The sequence below is a fragment of the Lepidochelys kempii genome, chromosome 6 (assembly GCF_965140285.1).
Source record: "Lepidochelys kempii isolate rLepKem1 chromosome 6, rLepKem1.hap1, whole genome shotgun sequence".
Classification (NCBI taxonomy): domain Eukaryota; kingdom Metazoa; phylum Chordata; order Testudines; family Cheloniidae; genus Lepidochelys; species Lepidochelys kempii.
The window spans coordinates 87,588,752-87,610,328 of NC_136385.1; the positions used below are offsets into that span (position 1 = coordinate 87,588,752).

Consider the following 21,577-nt stretch of genomic DNA (forward strand, 5'->3'; position numbering starts at 1 on the left):
ATCCCCACAGAGTCTACAGACAACACAAAGGGATCATCGCTTGCCTATCACAGAAATGCAACACCTGTGAGTTGGTACATACAAGCCTTTCTGAATCAGTAGTACCACAGAATTTTCAAGAAATGAAGAATAATTTATCAATTTGAAACCATGGGAGGAATTTCTGAAAAGAAGAATTATTACCCAAGTTGGCAGTAAGTGAACAGATCTCTAAATGCTTCGACAATCATAACTTGATGGGCAGCGGCATGTGTTAATAGCATCATGATAGGTTTATAAATACAGGTCATACCAGGCAAATCTATTTTTAAAAATTTTTTAAATTAAATAAATTAAAAGTAGATAATGGGAACATAATGCATATACTATATTGTAGGCCAAATCTTGAGATCATTATGCAGGCAAACTCCCATTTAATTTACGTGGAACCTGGATTTCAGTTCTGCCTTTGAAAAGTTCTTGCATGAGATATTATCATCATTTATTGTTGGTAGCACCCACCATGTGCTAAACACTTTGTAGACATTCAAAAGAGGATTGTCCCCAACTTGAGGAGCTTACAGTTGCAATTTGAAAAACTGGAAAGATGTCTAGATAAAGTAAAAGCATGAATATAAAACTGAAAAACAGATGAAAACAGTCAATAGCCATAAATGGCACATCAAACTTGGATGAAGTATCAAAGAAGTTTCTATAGGATTCTTTATTGTAGCTAATACTATTAAATATTTTAATAAATTATCTGAGATTTGCTGATGGTACAAAAAAATTAGGAAGGGTTATAAACAGAAGACCATAAAATAAAACTGTAGAACAATTTAAAGAGCTTAGAAATTCAACAGAACTCAATGTAACAAGAATCAATATGGATAAATTCAAAATAATTTACTTAGAGATGGGTGGTGAAATAATATACTGCAAACATATAAAATTGGAAACAGCTGGCTAGAAACCAGCAATGCAAAAAGGGGACAGGGTGGGAGATAATAGGAGATATTGAATTAAGCATAGGCATGATACATAATGTAGTTGCAACACCCAGACACAAATTTCACCCATGTATTTGTAGAATTCTTTTATAAGACCACTGGAAGTAACAATTCCTCCCTACACTGTTATGATGAGACCAAAGGTAGAACAAATGTGTTGGGTTTTGGGTCCCACAACATAATACATATTCATAAACTCCTTGGGAGACCCTTAAAATTCTGCCCCCAGATTAACAGAAAGATTGACATGAATTCCCTGTCTCTAACAGAATCACTTCCTCTTAAAATACTGCAAAATCACTCCTGCCAGAGGTGATTTATTCCTAGGGCTCATAAAAGTACCTTTGAAGAATAATTTTTTGCCTTTGGAACGGGCCACATTACACTGAGCATACTCTGCTCCTGGGGGAATTTTGCACTACTGCGCGAGCACAGAATTCATGTCCCCTGCAGATGTCTTTGCTTCCTCACAGAAAAATGACGTTCTGACAGGGAAGCAAAGGTAAGCTGCAAGAGCAGTCATGCACAATTCCCTAGCAGCACATGTACATCATTCCAGGCATCCGGAGCAGCTGGCAGAGAGGTAAATCACCATGGGGCTGGGGACACCCCAGCCAGTGGCTCCTACGCTGAGCTGGGATCAGCTGCTAGTCCTGGCTGGGCTGAAGGCAAGAGAGGATGGGACTTCCTTTTCCTCTGCAAGGAGTTACTGAGGCTGTGTCAGAACCATCCCCAGAAACCTCCCACAGCCGCAGGAAGCTCAGCATCGTCCCCTGCTTCCTGCCCCCATTGCTCTTCAGCAGTGGGAGGAGGAGTCACTGTACAGGGAGCTGTTCCCCCATCCACCCAACCCCAGTGCATCTGGACCTCCCATACCCAGACACCCCTGCTAAGCCTCACATGATACATCCAGAACCCCCCATGCCCTCCATACCTGAAACCCACCACACTGAACCTCAACCCCTGTATCTGGCGCCCCCTGCACCCAGACCCCCTACGTCCGGACCCAGACCACCCCCCACTGAGCTCCCTGCACTCAACCCCTCACCCCCTGCCCCACACCCATGCCACTGACCCCCAACTAGCTGCACCCAGACCCCCACCTCACCAAGCCCCACTTCCCCAGCACCCAGACCCCCCACACCAAGACCTGTCCACTGAGCCCCAACCACCTTCATCTGGAAGCCCCTGCAGAGTCTCATTGCCCCTGCACGTGAAACCCCCTCAACAAGCCTCTGTGTATCCAGATCCCCCCACACGCCACACCTAGACCCCCTCACTGAGCTGCCTGCACCCAGATTGTCCCACACAGAATCCTCTCACCCCACATCTGGATCCCCCCACACTGAGCCCCTCCCCACTTGGATCCTGCCGGGGTGAACCTGCCTGCCTGCCTCACAACTGGTGTGCCTAGCACAGAAAGGCAGGGGGCCAGGCCTTCTGCTGTGTCAGGGTCGGGTGCAGCCACAGAACTGAGTCCATGTCGTGGGGGCTGCAGGGTGACCTCCCACCTTCGTGCAGTCAGTAGCTGGTGCCCCCCACTGCCATGCTGGAGCCTCTGCATTTATTTATTAACAAATAAAACTTGCAGAATTTTAAAATATTGTGTGCAGAATTTTTAGGCATAGAATGCCCTCAGGAGTAATACTCTAGACATTTCCATTGGGAGGATAACTCCAGATAGGGTGACCAGACAGCAAAAGTGAAAAATATTTTCTTCCTATATAAGAAAAAGACCCCAAAATCAGGACTGTCCCTATAAAATCAGGACATCTGGTCACCCTAACTCCAGACCTACGCCTCTGTAAGATTTTCAACTCCTGCTTCCACTGCAAGTAATACTAGTTGAACATTGAGTTACATTATCAATAGAATCAGTATAGTTTTCATGAAAAAAATGATAGATTTACAGCAAGTGCACTTACTATATTTGTTTTCCAATTGGTGTTAGCTCCATCCTTGCTTATTGATGGGGAAACTTTTGTTGTTAAATAGAAAAACACATTATTAGATTTCCCAGTCCTCACCCCTGCTGTCTGTAGCATCTATACCTAAAATGGACATACGTATGACAATCCTTTGTTTAAATACTGGTAGCACACAACTGGTTTAAAAGAGTGAATGAATGATTAGAGAGGCTATTTATAAGGAGAAATTGAAAGAATTCTATATGTACAGTTTAGAAGAGAGGTATAACATGGGGACACAATATCAAAGAGGCATATTTATTCAGTAACAAGTACAATGGGAAAGTGCTAATTACAATGACCAAAGGAAGCAATGGCAGCTAAGAAAAGGAAAAGTCAAACCAGATATCATGAAAAATTTCCTATCAGATCAATTAATGGAATAATCTATTTGTATTATAGCAGAGATGACAGGTCTCACTTAGGACCATGCTGGGTGTTGTAAAAAACATAGGAAGATATGGTCTCTGCCCCTCACAGTTTTCAATCCCATTTAAGACAAGATGCCACAAGTGGCAGTAATAAACAGTGGAGGGGAAAGAGAGAAGGAGAAAGAATCTAACACTAAGAAGTACTCATCATGGTACCATCACCACATGTATTCAAGAGAAATATGAATTTAGTGTTATGAATCAGCATAGGAAAGCTTTGAATTTGCACCAGGGCATTGACCAAAAGACCTCATCCTTTCTGCTATTCGTTATAAGTTCTTGATTTAAAGGCACTGCTTGCACTAGTCCCCTTCTTCTCCACATGCCCCATATGATTTTTTTTCCGGGCTAAAGAACATTCAGCAGGGGATCATTTGTATTTTACTGTATTGACAAGCTATGTTATTCCATAATTTAATTAGAAATACATGTACAACCCTTCATTTTGCCATACTCTGACATATGTTATGCTGCACATAGATTATACAGTATTCACACACACTAGATCTACATACAATTCACCTCTCATTGTGGATGTCATAGACTCTTAGGGTATGTCTACACAGCAAAGAAAAACCCAGACCGCCCACAGCTGACCTGTGCCAGCTGACTCAGGCTTGCAGGGGTCAGGCTACGGGGCTGTTTCATTGCTGTGTAGACTTCTGGGCTTGGGCTGGGGCTCAAGCTCTGGGATGCTCCCATCTCGCAGGGTCTGAGAGCCTGGGCTCCAGCCTGAGCTGAGAAGTCTACACAGCAATGAAACAGCCCTGCAGCCTAAGCCCAGTGAGCCTGAGTCAGCTGGTACAGGCCAGCTGCAGGTGCTTAGTTGCTGAGTAGATATATTCATAGAGTTTGAGGCCAGAAAGGACCACCAGATCATCTAGTCTGACCTCTTGTATATCACAGGCTACTAACACCCTATGTCTTTTTTAAAAATTATTTTAGATAAATGAGTCAATTCCAGTGTTCAAGAATGTGAGAAACTGATAGCATGGGCTGAAGCCAGGGAGAATTTAAACAATTCTTCCCCATATAATTCTATCATTGCACTTTTACCTTGTTCTATTCTCAGACAACAGCATTTCTAAGGGAAAATGATTACTGAATTATTAAACAGCACCACCACTCTATTTGCTATACTCACAAACTGTCCACCACACATACAGGGCCATGAATAAGGTGTGTGAGTATGTATGGGAAATGTATTGCAAAAGAACCAACCTGATGTGGACGAAATGAAGCAACTCAATTCTGCATAATTCTCCTCTTCTCCCCTCAACACACAGATAGTCTAGGAACTCCCTAGAACTTGAGGAGTGTTACACTCTTGCAGTTATGCATACAGCCTCTCTCTTTAATCACAGATGAATTCTGATGTTAGGACAGATATACAGAATTTCAATCACGGCTAGACACAGGTTGACTGTGCATTGTGTGAAAAAATACTTTCTTTTGTTTGTTTTAAACCTGCTTCCTATTAATTTCATTTGGTAACCCCTAGTTCTTGTGTTATGAGAAGGAGTAAATTACACTTCCTTATTTACTTTCTCCACATCAGTCATGATTTTACAGATCTCTATCATATCCCCCCTTAGTCATCTCTTTTCCAAGCTAAAAAGTCTCAGTTTTATTAATCTCTCCTCAGACAGAAGCTGTTCCATACCCCAAATTATTTTTGTTGCCCTTTTCTGAACCTATTCCAATTCCAGTGTATCTTTTTTTGAGGTGGGGCAACCACATCTGTATGCAGTATTCAAGATGTGGGCATACCATGGATTTATATAGAGGCAACATGATATTTTATGTTTTATTATCTATCCCTTTCCGAATGATTCCCAACATTCTGTTCGCTTTTTGAACTGCCACTGCACATTGAGTGGATATTTTCAGAGAACTATCCACAATGACTCCAAGATCTCTTTCTTGAGTAGTAACAGCTAATTTAGATCCTATCATTTTATATGTATAGTTGGGATTATGTTTTCCAATGTGCATTACTTTGCATTTATCAACACTGAATTTCAACTGCCATTTTGTTAGCCAGCCACCCAGTTTTGAGAGATCCTTTTGTAGCTCTTTGCAGTCTGCTTGGGACTTAACTTACCAAGGTGCGGTAGCTGGCAGACAAAAGCCCTTTCCCCTGGAGCTTTTAGGAGGCACAGTTTGAAATGCAAACACAAGCCAATGGTTCAGTGCATTAAATTGTCCCGTGTCTCCATCCCTCTCTCTCTCCAACCGTGTGAAGCTGCAGCAAGCAGCTGTATGGTAATGAGAGTGCTGGTGCCTGGCAGTAGAGGAAGTACCCCTAAAGAGAAACACAGTGACAGACACACAGCCCCAATTCCATCCCAAAGTGCAACTGCAGACACCTTAGATCATTTCAAACTAGACTGGACAAAGCTCTAACAAATGTACAATAGGGACCACCAACCCTGCACTGACAAGTGGGATGGACCTGATAGGAGCTACAGAAGGAAAAACCTATGATTCACTTGCTGAACAAGTCAAGTGTAGCTTGACACACATAGAAGCCAATCTTCCACCTTTACAAAGTCCTGGTGCTTCTTTTCCCAAGGAGCCCTGGAATGGGGAGAGGCTGTAAGTGCATGTGCTTTCTGTTGCCTTTTTTCGGGTAGGAATAAAAACCTAACTTAGCAAACTATATCAAGACTAGACACATGTCATTTAGATGGGAGATAACCTGGTAATTAAAGAGAAAACGACCCTTACATTGATATATTTCACCTACCTTCACAGGAGGAGGAGATCTTGTAAGGCTGGGAGCGGACGACTTCCTGTTAAGTTTATCCCTTTTCTTGATGTGATGGACTAAATTCACCTCACAGGATTCACTTCATGACGGGGGATATGAATTTGATCCATTGCTATAAGAAGATCTAAAACGTCTTAGTCCACGAGGCAAACGCCTTGCAGAAGAGGGAGTAAGTGATGGTGGGGCCCCGAGGAGGGAGGAAATAGCGAGACAGATACACTGAAGAACCAGCTACAGTCAGGACATAAACACGTGCAATACATTAATTCAGATCAATCTCCAGAATTTTAGAGGGAAGAGAAATTGCTTCTTTCACTTTACCAACCTCCCTAGCTTTAAAGAATGGTCATTCCAGGAGAAGCTCCCCTAAGGTAACTCCCTGGACTCCCATGGTCTTGGGAACTGTAGGGTAAGCATCGCCGAGAGCCTGCCTGGAACTCCCAGGGTGGGTCTCTAGTCAAGATGACATTTGGTAGCCGTCAGACCAGACACCTGGGGTTTCTGTGGCAGCCCATACCCAGCGCTGGGCTGGGGGGAGCTAAATTGGTCTAGCTACAGAGTGGTCAGAAAGGGGTACTCCCCGTTGGATGGGTGTATTGGTTGGTGTTATTCCAAACCCCAGGCAGGGACCATGAAGATCCAAGGGCAGAGTCTGCGTGGGCCCTGACCTGCGTGGGACGCCTTGTGCCTGCTCAGACCCTCTGTCCCTAGCGGGAAGGATGTTCAGAGGAGCCGGAGGGGCCCACCAGCTAGGACTCAGAGGGCCCCCCGCCGCTCACACACTTGAAGCTCCTTCCCTTCCCAGCCCATCCTCCTCCCCTCCCTCATCCAGCGGCGGCTTCAACTCCTCATTGGCCGCCCTCTGCTGAAGGGAGGATGACGCCTTGGCAAACAATAGGCGCCTTTAGGTATAAATGCACCTCGGGCAGGCGGCGCCGCGATGCTCAGCGCTCCTGGGGGGCTGCAGGCTCAGCCCGGTGCCCTGGCCCGCGCCACCGCCCCGCACGCGGGAAGATGCCCCGGGGGTTTCTGGTAAAGCGGAGCAGGAGGGCGGGCGGCTCCTACAGGGTGCGCCGCCAGGAGAGGGACCTCCAGCAGCCTCTGCAGGTGCCCCCCGCCCAGAAGCCCCCGCCCCCGCCGGCGGCTGAGGCCGGCCCCGCCTTGTCCCCGCTCCCCAAAGCCGCCCGGGAGGAAAGGGAGCCGGTCGCCCCGCCGCCGAGCCCAGAGCCTGCTCCTGGGATAGCCACTTGCCGGCCAACTCCGCCCGGGGGCCCGGCCGCCTGGGCTGCGGGGGGCGCCTGCAGCGCGACGGGGCTGAGGAAGGCTTTCTTCGAGCGCTGCCTCAGCTCGCCCGCCCCCGCCGAGTCCTTGCCGCCCGCCGAGAGGCTCCTGCTGCCGCCCCGCACGCCCCTCCCCGCCCCGGGCGGCCGGCTGGCCCAGGAGCCGCTCTGCCCGGCGCTGAAGCGGCCGCCCCGGGCCAAGGCGCCGGCCAAGAAGCCCAAGGCCCTGCGGAAGCTCAGCTTCGCCGACGAGGTGACCACGTCGCCCGTGCTGGGGCTGCGGATCAAGGCGGAAGGGCCGGAGGGCAGGGCCGGGCCCCCCGCGGGCGGGCGCACGCCGCTGGGCGAGTTCATCTGCCAGCTGTGCAAGGAGCAGTACGCCGACCCGCTGGCGCTGGCCCAGCACCGCTGCTCGCGCATCGTGCGCGTCGAGTACCGCTGCCCCGAGTGCCACAAGATCTTCAGCTGCCCCGCCAACCTGGCCTCGCACCGCCGCTGGCACAAGCCCCGCCCCGCCGCCAGCGCCGACGGCCCGGGCGCCAAGAAGCCCCCGGGCGCCCCGTGCCCCTCTGAGGGGAAGGAGAACAGCAGCGAGCCGCGCCCCGCAGCCCCGGAGGGGCCGCGCCAGCCGCCGCCGCCGCCGCCGCCCGAGCAGGATCAGCACCCCAGCGCCGCGGACAGCTCCTGCTGCCGAGACCTGAAGCCCGCCGGCCAGAGCGCCCTGTGCGGGGCGGGCGGCGAGGGGCTGAGGGAGGCGGCCGCTCCGGGCCCGATCCCCGGCGACAACGAGGTCTTCGTCTGCCCCTACTGCCACAAGAGGTTCCGCCGCCAGGCTTACCTGCGCAAGCACCTCAGCACCCACGAGGCGCCCCGGCCGGCGGCCTACAGCCCCCTGGAGCGGGGCCAGATCACCTTCCCCTGCCACCTGTGCGGGGCTCACTTCCCCTCGGCGGACACCAGGGACAAGCACCGGCTGTGGCACGCCGTGCGCGAGGAGCTGCTGCTGCCCCTGGGGCAGCCCGAGAGCAGTGCCGCGGAAGGGGAGCAGCAGATCTTCTCCTGCAAGCACTGCCCTGCTACCTTCTTCAGCTCGCCGGGGCTCACCAGGCACATCAACAAGTGCCACCCCACGGAGAACAGGCAGGTCTTTCTGCTCCAGATGGCGGTCAGACCTGGCTGCTAATGAGTAAGAGGGCATGGGAAGGCACGGGCGCCGACAGGGGACTCTCGTTCATAGGCATTGAGCGGTCACCTTTCGGAGTCCCTTTAAACTGGTGTTTGAAATGTGTAGTGCTCCCGGGGGAAGGGGTGGATTTGGTTGTAGTCTGCACTGTTAATGACTCTCCTATAGTTTAAATAGTTGATTTGATAGGATTCTTCAAAACCACCAGTAAACTAAACGAATCCTATCCAAGCTGTAATTCCTATGGAAAGTCGCAGTGTGTGCATACATGTCTACGAAGGAAAAATCAGGAAGGGGCAGGGGAGAGGCTGCTAAGTGGCAGCGAAGGAAAAGGCCCGTTGCCATCATGCCAAAAGTTTAATAAGTCAACCCTAAGTTGACTACGAATTATCCTTGCTGCCTTAATGGACTTAGACTGCAATGTGTGTTCTGTAAATCCAAGAAGTGAGAGAGAATTAGTGACAAGAGTCATATTTTCAGTAAAGTTGGGGCGTTGGTTCTAGGCACGCCCCCCCCTCCCCTTACCACTGAAGGTTAGTAACAGTATTTTGAAGAGCTCTTATACAATGCTTGAAAAGGCGAAAACTATCCAAACATAAAAACCTCGGGCTGGCTGTGGGCTTTGGGGAGCGCTGGGGAAGAGGCTACTGCCAAAGTGAAAGTAAATCTCCTGTCCCCTCTCCCCCAGGATAGAAGTAAATATCCTATTTAAAAAGAGTATTATTTTTCGTCAAAAAGGGAGACTGGCTTAGTTAAACTGTTTTAATAGAAGCCCCGGCTCCTCAATTTTAATAATTTATTATGAAGTGTTTTCTTCGCTGTATCCTGTATTAAAAGTACATAAAGTTAAATGTTCATATTAAGTCAGTGTCAAGTCCTATATAACTAGCAATACTTATGGAGAATTAACCGTACTGTCTGCTGTTGGTTATTATTGGCTATTAAAATATGAAGTGTTAACTGCTTGTTAGCTATTTGCGCATTTTCTGATCACTCTATGTTGTATACTCTAGAAAATGTAGTGTAAGCGAAACGCTCCCCTCTAACAAGTGGAAAGCTTTTGCGATTTTAGTGGGTTGCTAGTTTAGCCACGACACTACACAGAAATGGGTACATTCCTTGCATTGTGTTTTATCCAGAACTAAGGCAAAGAGCACCAGTACAAAACCACCACATAGGATGCCTGTAAACGATCCATTTCAGCGCCCAGGATTCCAAGAGGCTACGATCCCGAATCCCCTCTTTCTCAATTAACTCACACTCCAGCTTTTGTGAACATTAGCTATGTTTAGAAGACACAATCCTTCTACCATGTTGCTAAAGAACAGATGTGATAAGCGCCCCTTCTATACTGACACGCAATATTAAGTTTCCAGTATTATGGCCATTGGGACCCAGGGTATTAGAGAGACAAGGTGGATGAAGTAGTATCTTTTATTAGAGCGACTTCTGTTGGTGAGAGACAAGCTTTTGAGCCCCAAAGAGCTCTTCTTCAGGTCTGGGAAAGGTACTCCATGTCACAGTTAAGCTAAACAATCTGTTTCAACTTGTATTTAAGTAGTTAACACACATTCTAAGGGACCATTCAAGGTGAAGAGGCCTGTTGAAAAATAAGATTCTCTCACCCACCTTGTCTCTCTCTACATTAATAAGTGCATTGACTATATATTTCCCCACATTGTAGGGCTCTGTCTAAAAGTTTTAGAATATCATATTCAGAATGCAAAGATAGTGATGTTTCCTCCTGAATCTCTACATACAAAAACTTATTTCAAAATAGGATGGTAAAACTTAGGCAAAAATGATATTTTAATAAAGGATTTAAAACTAATCCTTTTCCTGAAGCTAGCTGATAGGAATGGGTTAGCAGGTGATTTTGTATAGACTAATGGATTAAAATAATCAACACCTGTACCCTCTCAAATGAGCAGAAGAATCAATTTAAAATAGCTGGATTGGCATCCTCTACAGTAATTATTTCTTCACAGTTTAGCATCTATACACAAATAAAAGTATGAAGACAGAGTAGTGAGACTTATATAACACAAGATTAAAGAGACAATATTAGTTTCCTGAGTACAATTATGAATGAGAAGGGTGTTTCTCTTGTTTGGCTCAAGAACTCAGAAGAGTCAATCTATAAACGGGGGAAAACCTTCACACAAAACTCCTGCTGAAGCAAAAGTTTCAGCTCAATAACACCGTTTTGTCAGAACTTATCTGAAGAGTGCTATTATTTCAGAAGTGCATCTTTGCAGTGATCTGTTGAGAAACCAAAATGGCTTGTAATTTGGTATTCCAGGAAGGCTTTTAAAAAGTACCAAAAGTCTAAAGGGAGGTTTTACACAAATCTAATTAATTTCCTTAAAGTAAATTCTCCCTTGGAGAAACTCAATGAATGAGACTATCGCACCGCCAGCCTTAATCTTTGCTCCTACAATCAAACAGAATGAACTAAGAACAGACTAAAACCATATAATGACCATCAAATGCTGTTCCTGCAACTAGGTAAGAGCACATAGCTTACACAGCAAGATGTTCTCATGTTTTCAGAGGATCTGTGCTGGAAGCACTATGAGGGGCTAAGGCTAGAGATGTAAGAATTTACACCAAATTTAATAAGGATGAAAACAAAATCACATATTACACCAACCCTTCCCAAACCCTCTAATATATCTGATAACAGACTAAGCCACTCATTGATTTGAATAACAAGAGTCCAATCTTTGCAGAGGAATGGATAATATAAAGAAGGTGGTAAGAATAATTTTATTGTATTATTAAATAGCATGTCTTCTCTTTAACCATTACAAATTTGTAGATACTACATGAATGACAATACATAATTTATATTTCTATTGTTGCCTTATGGTATATTTACACATGCAGTTAGTACCAATGCCATGCTACATTTCGTTATAACAGAATATGCCCAACTCAAAACAAATGTGAGCATTTCATCACCTGTAGGAAAATACCTCTGGGTGGGTGGTATGTGTACTAATCTGCACGTATATGGTTAGAAAACCCCCCCAGCATTTCAGGTCAGACTCCTGGAGAATGTTCCCTTTTCTTCAAAAGTACACATCACTGTAGCAATGAATTTACATCAGAAAAGTGCTTTTATGTAAGAAAGCGTAATATAGATCTAAACTCTGCAGCCTGATGATAAAGGCCACAGCTTCAGAAAAGAATTGACTATTGATACCACTCAGAAAAGCAAACGTTATAAAAATATTTGGAAGCCAAGCATAAATAGAATTTCAGCACAGTGATTTTTCTTGTATTTGGGCATAGGTTATGGCATCACCTGCACAGTTATGAAATGATACATTACATTGTGAAGGAGTTGGTGCTGCTAGCAAATTCTCTTATTTGAACTCTGAAATGCTAAAAGACCATTTATTTTAAGTATTTTATTCTTATAACATAAATAATCTGTACACATCCTGTGCATTAACACTACCTGTGACATTTGATAAGGACGTTACAAATGCATTTTCAATTTAAAATTGTACATTCATTTTCAAATTGTACATATTTATTTCTGTTACAAAGAAAATTTCAATGGGGGCACAATAAATATAATGTAATAAGACTGCAGTCTCCAATTCTGTGTGTGCCTTGAGATTAACAACAGGGTTAAAAGTGGCTATGTTAGACATCATCATCCTGGAAGGTAAAAAGTGCAGAGAAGAAACTACACTGAAAATAATATGGCAGCCTGGAGTTTTATTAAAAAAATAACAAAAGCTAAAATATTAAATTACAAATAAAATTCCAGTGTCGCTGTCTAAAATAAATGTACAGGAAAAGCCTGTGCTAGCTATGGGAGACACACATATCAGGGACATTTTCCTTTAACTGAAAGCAGAGAGTCAGTGCGTTAGGGGGTTGCTGATCACTGTTTATTAGAAAGCTGCAAGTTTCTCAATGTTTAGGATTTGTTGGCTGAGCCAGAGGAGCGGCGAAGTTTCATGGACATTCGGCTCTTGCTAGTCCGAGGAGACATTGGAGAGGCTAAATCGGTCCCGTCCACCTGCACTGCTGCTGCTGGAATTTCGCCTGGCTGGGTCTCTGGGCAGAAGCCTGCAGAGGACACCAAGCTTGTTAGTACAGTCTTCCTCACTCACAGAAAGGAAATCTACAGACACGGAACAGATGGGAACTGGAGCTCCGCCATCAGTGCGCAGCATATACTAACCCTTTACCAACTGTGGGAGACTTCACTGCACATGAAAGTAGCAACAGAACACATTAACCTCGAGAGAAAAAACTATGCCAAAAACTCTGACTAGTCTACAAGGTACTGTAAACCTCAATCTCTGCAATGAGACAGGGTTGAAATGGGCAATACCCCCATTCCCCTCACCATGAGGGCAAGCACCACAGCTTTCTTCAAGGATGGAGAGTTATTATTCCTACTATAACCAGAGAGAAAGCGAGTTCACTTGGCAGTCAGAATGTGAAGGCTTAACAGCTTGGTGAGCATGCAGTGAATTCTAGGAAAGCAACTGAAAAGGCAGAACTGGGGGAAGGGGATCAGTAAGGAGCCCTTTTTGATAGGACCTAATCTTTAGTAAAAAGCACCAGAAGAGAGATTCCTCCAGATGCACAAGGCAGAAGCTTGAACAGATCTTACTAATTGGATGTGGTACATGTTTTATTCTCTTTATTAAAGGAACAAGATGAATTTAAGATTACAGAAGGCAACTCATTACCTGAGCACCCTCAGTGGGCCCAGAGCCTTTTTTTGAGAGCTGATTATGAAAACCACACCACCCAATTCTTCTGTTCTCAACATCCTTTTCCACAAAAAGATGCCAAAGGAAAAGTAACAAACGTGATATCAAATTTGCGTTCTCTCTAATTATTTCTGCGTGCAGAGATTTAGAACTGTGTTCATCAGTCCCTCTTGAGCATCTACAATAAACAGGGTTGGGTGAATTTTTTTCCTTGAATAGTTTATTAGCCAAAAAATGCAGTTTCAGCTGACCTGAAACTATCAGTAATGTGTTGAATTTGCTAAATAGTTTTGACCAAACTGAAGAACTTGAAATGTTTAGATAATGTCAGAACTAAGCATTTCATCTTGAAATATTTTGTTTTGATTTCAGGCATTTTCATGTAAACAAAGTAACAGATTAACAAAACATGTACAGGGGTGGGGAAGACGGTGTCCCTTATAACCTTTAGTCCAGTGGTTCTCAACCTGTTTATCATTGTGGGCTGCAGGTTGAGAACCACAGCACACTCCTCCTAACCTTCCCCCCCACAGTCCCTATGCCCAGTGCCCCCCTGTCCAGAGACCTCTCCACAGAGCGGGGTCAGGAGCGAAGCCCTGGGTGTGGAACCAGACAGCTGGGACCCAGACCCGCTGCATGGTGCTGGGCAGCCGCATTGGAGACCCTACAGCGTGAGGCTGGACCCTGCCAGCCATATCCTACCGCGTGGGGCCGGGCAGCCAGACCCGGACCCCGCCATGGGGGGGTCTAGGCAGCCGGGACCTGAGTTCCACTGTGCCTGGCAGCTAGGACCCCTGGCGCCAGACCAGGAACGGAGCGCCAGCAGCCAGACCCGAGGCATTGGGCCAGAAGTGGAGCCCCACCTAAAACCTGGGGGTGCTGCAGCACTCCTGCAAACCACTAGTTCCAGTGCTCAACCCCCTCACTGCCCAGAGCCCCCCCAAACCTGCCCAAAGACCCACTCTCCCCCGACAGCAATGCTCCTTATGCGGTCTTCCCCTCAGCCAGCCCCACCCCGTGCCAGACCAGAGCAGCACATTTTGAATTTCTTTTAGCACACAGCTGGTCCACATGCAGCCTGCGGGTTGAGAACTGCTGCTTTAGCCAGTGCTTAGAATACTCTCCTGGCATGTGGGAAACCCAGGTTCAATTCCCCTGATGAAGCAAAGGGATTTGAACTTGCACCTCCCACACTGCAGGTGACTGTCCTAGTCACCAGCCTATGGGATATTCTGGTGTGGGTCTTTCTCAATCTGTCCTGTTAAAGCTGTTCTACTTAAAAAACAAAACAAAACACAAAAAAAATTGAAGTAGTCATTGAAGCAGGAACTTGAACTTGCGTCTCCTACATTCTAGGTCTAATCACTTGGCTTATCAGGTCACTCTCATGCTCTTTCCCTGGCCCAATGACTATGGATTGCTCCTATGAATGACAATGAACAGGTCAACAGACTCTATGGCAGAGGTTCCCAAACTTTTTACCTCATGCCCCCCCTTACCCTTGTCTGTGCCCCTCTCCCTCCCCGAGCTGGGGCCGGGAGCAAGGTCGTGGCTCTGGTGGGAGGTGTGGATAGGGATAAGGGGGCTGATGCTGGGGGCAGGGGTGGGAGCGGAGCCTTGGCTGGGGCTGTGGCGGGGTGGCATTTCCTCCCCATCCTCCGTGGATGCTGGCCTGAACCCTAGCCATACCCCTGAACATTCCTCCCCTCCCGCAAGGGGCATGCCCCACAGTTTGGGGACCTCTGCTCTATAGCCTGGTAGTTAGGGGACTCACTAGGATGTGGGAGATGACCGAAGTTTAAGTCCCCACTCCCGTAACTATTTATAATAAATGGAACAGCTTCAACAGAACAGATTGAGAAAGATCCACAGCAGAATATCCCATAGCTCAGAGACTAGGACACTCTCCTGCACTGTGGAGATGATGAAATTCAAATGCCTTTTCTATGCCAGGCAGAGGGGAGAATTGAACCTGGGTCTCCCACATCCCATATGAGTAACCCTAACCACTGAACTAAGTAGTATAAAAGAGGGCCTTTCCTTCCCCCTGCACATTTTATGAATCTAAGCCTTTGCTCCTGTGAAAATGCCTGAAATAAAAAAAATTGAGGTTGAAATTAAACATTTAGTTTTTGATCCAATTCATTTCCCCCCCAATTTTTCTGATTACAAAACAAAAAAAACCAATGCCCCCCCAAGAATCAAGGAATTCTATTTTCATTTCAACTCAAAACCATTTTTTCCTGAATTTTCAGAATTGCCATCAAACCACAAACTATTATTCACTCAACTCTAACAGATAAACTTAACTAATTATAATTAACTTGTAGCACAGCCAGGCCGATTGATTTAGCTCATTACCTGAATCCTTTCTGATCACTTTGACCTGTAGAAACTATGGGTGAAAACCTGATCCCTCTTAAATCAAAGGTAAAACTTCAATAGGCTTCAATGGGACCAGAATTTCAACCTATATTTTTCCTGTACCCTGGCCTCTTCTGTACAACATAGATGTAACAATCAAAACTGAGGCTACCACTCCTCAGTGTAAGCTCAATGCACGGAGCGTATCACTTCATTACACATATACATCTCTGAATATAATTTATTCTGATGATGCCCTAAAGTGGCCAGTGAAATCACATACTCAAGTCAGAAGTATGCACCTAAAACATATTGCCATAAACCAAACTGATTAAACAACTCAGATGTTCTATTTGACCACAGTACTTCCCATGTTGTTCAAACTGACATGACTCACCCAAGTGACAGGGGGAGGAAAAGGCACTGTGTTATTTGTTCCCCAGCTGGTGACAGTAATTCTATTCATGAACTAGGTACTGCACTGCCAAAGAATCTGGAATGGTACTATAGTGCCTAACTCACTATGCCTTATAAAAAATGCAAGTGGGGAAACACCCCCCCCCCACCTTTTCATTTTCTGAAATTCTATCTTGCTCTAATTTTATAAGGAATTAAAGTACTTCAAATCATGGGAATTAGAGAACAGAAAACAACCACGGATGTTTTGCACAGCATGCCATTCACAGCTAGCATGGAAGACTTTCCGTTTCAAGCCTTTGCCCTTTACCTTGATGTGGCCAGTGCTTTCTAGTGGAGGTTTTAGAAGGAGAAGAAATATCACAGCATTTCTTTCTTTGTTGAGAATGAAGAAGTGATGAGGAAGGAGTGGACACAAGTGGGGGGGAGGGGGAGAAAAGATAAAAGTAACAGGTGTGAGACACTAGACACAAACCGCAAAGATTGAAGGGCATTAACAGATGAGCACAGATGACAGAATAGATAGAATTTCATTATGTAACTGCTGTTCATGCTACAGGTTAAAGAGAATGACAGGTTAGTATGCATAATGAAGCAATAGCTCTGAAATCAGGAGTTCTACTTACCAACTAAAGGTTACAAGGAAAAAGAAAGAAAAAAAGAGTTCTATAAAATAACCTAGATCCAGCAGCCATATTTACTACAAATGCAATACATGCCAATCATCTATCTTAAGCTCTTTTAAAAAGTTTGTGAAAACAGTTAAATACTTCCCTAAAAAAACCTAGAAGGAAAAAGAAAAATGGAAGTTTGATATTTGGTTTCTGTTCACCATCACTGTTTCACATTTATAATATGCTCAGAATTACACCTAGCATAAAAAAGGAATGAGCTGAAAAGATGAAATAGGGAAAAATATCAGTGTAACATTTGAGCTGTATTGTGAAAGTCAAAGGGTAAATCAGCGCATGGTGTTTTACCTATAGTGTCAAGAGAATTCTAACATTCACCAACTTTCAAAAGAAAAACCACCAATTATATTGGATAAAGAAATACTTCAAAAATAACATAATTTTGATGGAAGTATTACTCCAGTATTGCATAATATTTTGTTTACAGTTCTTAAACAGAATTTTTTCCCCAAAATTCTCTTTTCTAGGAAAGATTTTGCATTTCTGGTCTTTTGCTCAGATTTCGAATGAAAAAATCAAAGATTAAAAATTTTCTGTAGGATGGAAATTCCAGTTATGCACAGCCATAATTATGATCCTTGCAAGTACCTTGACCTAAAGCAGGGATAGGCAGGGGAATTCCTGAGTTCTCTCCCCAGCCCTGCCAGCCATGCAGCCTTAATAATGAACCTTTACAGTTCTACAGTACCTTTGCTACTGAATTTCAAACATCACAATCCATTGTAATTTTCAATCCCCTCCCACAGAGAGGTGAGCATCTTTATTCCCATTTATAAGTGGAAAATAGAAGGGAAGAGAGAGAGATTAAGTTACACTGAATTAATGGAAGAACAGATTAAAACTCAGTCCCCTCCATCACAATCCCCGGTCCCAAAACTAAACTACTAAATCTCACGGCCTTCTGTCAGGTGGACAAGTCACAACTTCGATGTGCCCCAGTTCCTCTACCTGTAAATTGGGATACATACCTACTGCTCAGGAGGCCGGAAGAACTGTGTGAATATTGTTTTGAAATGTTCAGTCACTAAACTATTCTCTATGGGATCAAAAGGCTCCTGCCCTGTTCAGGGATGGGCTAAATGGTTATAGGATCCAGACTGATCTCATGACACAATATTGTGACCAAATGAACTGTGCTAGAGGAACACTTTGTTTATAGGAATCAGCATAATTATCTACGCTGGTCCGCGGCATTGGAGTGAAAAACAGGAAAGGGAAAAAAACTCTTCAGTAACAAGCTAAGGATCTGAGCCTCACTTTGTCAATAAGCCCTTCCACAGCCATGATTTTAACATTGACAAGTATCCTGGCCTGCTCTGCATCAGAGAAAGCTGTCTTACTTTGGGGACTGGTATTAGCTCACCTCAGGTTACTGTTACAACCTCCCAGGTTACTGTATTCAAAGATATATTACAGGTTACTGTATTCAAAGATACAGGCAGGACAAGCATGAAGGCAAAATAGCCATTCTATTCTGTTTGTCTCAAACACACGGTAAAGCTCACTTAAAACAAAATCATTTTAGCGTGTCCACCTATTCTGCAAGTCCAGCTCCTATTAAGATAAACAAGCTATTTCTCCTATAGGCAGAGAGAGAGAGAGAGAGAGAGATATTACTTCAATTTTTAAACACCTGGGAAGTGCTCAGATACTATCATCTTCTAAGAAACAACTGTAGTGACCAAAATGAAGGTAACAGCTCTTTCTAAGGTTTGCATCTTCAGTAAAGTTAACCAGTGTGTTGAAGCACAGTGTTGAAAACATTCAACAGTGTTTAATTTGCCTGTTTTTCAAATATGGTCAAAACATTGGCATATCAAAACTAAACAACAGACGGTCAGGGACAAATGTATTTACAACAGTTGGTGATTTTGTCTTAGCTTCACACTTTCTGTAAGTTTAATCTTCCCCTAAAAGGTGAAATTGTACGTACTGCCTCCTTATAAAGCCTATATTCATCAGCTGTACTAACATATGACTGGTCTTGGAGATCATGGTTAGATTTAAGAAGACATTTGCCATAAGGTTATTAAAATAATGGAATTGGGGGCCCAGAACACTGAAAACCTAAAAATATTTTGCGCCCCTCTTCAGCCACCCCTATTTCTAGTCAAGAATGGCCATAAACTGTGGAATTAGTGAGCATTTTAAAAAAATCAGATATCCCCATTATATATCTTGAATTACCAAGCATATCAAATTTAACAAATATCCCACATGGTTAAGTAGAATTTAGACCTGTCAATATATTTTAAAATGAATGTAAAAACTCCAAAAGAAATCTAATACAATAATATTTTAACCCAATTTCTAAAAAATACAACAGTTAGTGAGACAGGATGCATCCTTACGGTTGTTGAGAAATTAGATGTAAAAATGGTTCAACCCATGGGACCAATTCTCCACTCTGTTATGATGGTTTTAACCCTCATATAACTCCATTGGCTTTAATGGTGTGTAAATGGCATAACAACATAGTGTAGGCCTTATATTTGTATCAGTGCTTTTTATAGAATCCTTTTGAGAAAGCATTTTGAAATCCAGGTTTAGGATTTCAATATTTACCTGGAACAGTAATATTTATTTCTGTCAGACAAGAGAGGGTTCAGTAAGTTTGTTAATTTACTTGGAATAAAGACGAGAAAATCCGAATTTAGTTTTAGCCATCTGCCCTCAAATTGGTACCTGGTAATTTTCCAGATTTCAAAACCAATTGATTTAAAAAAGTGATTTCTTCATTGTTTCTCTTATAATTTATAGATTACTCTGCACACGTGAAGCTAGCAAAAATAAGTAACTGCTGTGTAAGATGTACTCATTTTCATTCAATGACCACTAATATTTAGACAATGATTGCATAATTTAATCTATTCGATTTTTTAATAATAAAAGAACCAAGTACTCAGGGCTCTGATCAGGGATGGCAATACTTCTTTATCATATTTGTATTAACATAGCTTTTATCCATGTAAATATGTAACATTTATAAAAAGACACTTGTTTAATATAAGTTATTTGCAGAAATTAAACTGTGTCAATAACTTTTTTTTTAATGAAGTCTATAATAGATACAGTACATACATGGTTTATATATTCATATGTAAGAATAATTATAATATTCCTGTTGAGATTGCCATTGAAAAATAGTTCATTTGGTAGAACTGTTTAACCTAAAATAAAGTTTTAAAAGTATTTGTTCAAACTGCAGTTAGAGAAAATCAAGAAAGATTATTTTAAAAGGAATACAGGAATTGCCATTCCAGAACAGACCACTGGTCTAACTAACCAAGTGTTTGATAATCGATGCTTCAGAGGAAGGTGGCTTTGCTCCACTTCTCCCCAAAAATACACCAGACAAATTGTGCATACTATCCCTCTAGTGCAGGGAGGTAACTGAAAGCGAATAGATACAATTGAAACAAATACCTGAGTAAGTACAAAAAAAAAAAAAAAAAAAAAGAAGAGAGAGAGAGAGAGAAGGCAACTCCAACCATGTGGAATAACTACTGAATACCATTAGGAAGGAGGAAGCACAGGTATTTTTCCTTTAAATAAACACTAGTAGTGTAAATATAAATGTTATTTCTAAATTTCTTAGGAATCCTGTTTTGAATCTCAAATAGGTCAATATCCTGTAGCAATCAAGTCTGCTGATTAAGAGATGTGTAAAAAACATGTTACTTTAACATATTTCTTATATTTAGCTTATTTGTTCAGTTTAACATTTATTGTCTTTAAATTTAGCTTCCACTTGTTCTTGAGCACTTGTGCTAGATTTCACTATCCAATTTCCAATCCTATATACCTCTATTACATTCCTACTTCCGGTCACATTTTCAAACAAAGTAATCTCAGTGTTTTTAAGCTTTTCCAGTATTTTTAAGATGTCCTTAATCTTTTCTCGACCAACGCAGCCCATGTGTTTTAGAATGTATTTATGTAGATCTTAGACATTTTTGCAATCAGAAAACCAAATATAAAGAAGTACCAATTTACCAATTCTAATCTCATTTGATTTCCATCTATTGTTTTAAGAAGAAAACTGAACTGATTTTACTCAACTGCAAATGTGTGAATCATGGCATTTTGATTTGCTTTGCATTAAAATTACACAAGTTTATCAAAAAAATTTCAAGTGTTATACATTCTTCTCCTCTTCCTCTCCTACAGCACCATTATGGAACATCAACGCAAGACAGTACAGGGTACAAAACACACCACTGCCATTCAGTACTACTTGTTCATGCTGAGAAACAAAAGGTCAACACAATAAAAAGTGTTACTAGTTCAACAATTGTGTCTACCATTAGTTGCTTTAATCCCATAACCACTGTTAGTGTTTCATGCAGACCTGGGATTAGTAAAAGACTAAAACTTGAAGAAAATGTAGTGGTAATTTCTCAATCAATGTGAAATTCTTTTTAGAGTGAACAAGGGTAACAAGAAAAGTTTGCATATAACTTGGTTACAAGTTTAGTGCTTTAGTAAAAGTAGTAAGAACAGAGGGTGTTTTTGGACATTTTGTCTTACCTTCAGATAAACAGAACTGATATTTAATGATCTAAAAAGAGGGGAAATAAAATAAATGAAATAATCATAAGGAGTCACAAAATCATCATCAGAACAGGAAGGCCCTGAGTTTCTCATTTTCTTAGTGATTATTATTTTTATTAGTAACTGAAAATGCAGTACCTTCTTATAAAACAGATTCCTAAAGATAAAAAATGGATCTGAAA

General features: G+C 43.2%; 2 protein-coding genes across 16 annotated transcripts in view; one reads left to right on the forward strand and one right to left on the reverse strand.

The window, feature by feature from the left end:
- Positions 1–7,174: 7,174 nt before the first annotated feature.
- On the forward strand, positions 7,175–9,492 carry INSM2 (INSM transcriptional repressor 2). The gene has a single exon (XM_073350690.2). The coding sequence runs from the start codon at positions 7,175–7,177 to the stop codon at positions 8,621–8,623; it is 1,449 nt and encodes a 482-aa protein (XP_073206791.1). The 3' UTR covers positions 8,624–9,492.
- Positions 9,493–11,364: 1,872 nt separating this feature from the next.
- RALGAPA1 (Ral GTPase activating protein catalytic subunit alpha 1) overlaps positions 11,365–21,577 on the reverse strand; it is a 231,499-nt gene continuing 221,286 nt past the window's right edge. For 10 of the 15 annotated variants that reach the window (XM_073349047.2, XM_073349040.2, XM_073349044.2 and 7 more), the window contains one exon: positions 11,365–12,712. In XM_073349047.2, the coding sequence (XP_073205148.1) occupies positions 12,561–12,712 (152 nt within the window). In that variant the 3' untranslated portion in view covers positions 11,365–12,560. Of the gene's footprint in view, positions 12,713–16,459; positions 16,525–21,371; positions 21,403–21,577 lie in introns of those variants that run through there. The other 5 variants (XM_073349041.1, XM_073349052.1, XR_012159487.2 and 2 more) reach the window with 4 other exon arrangements.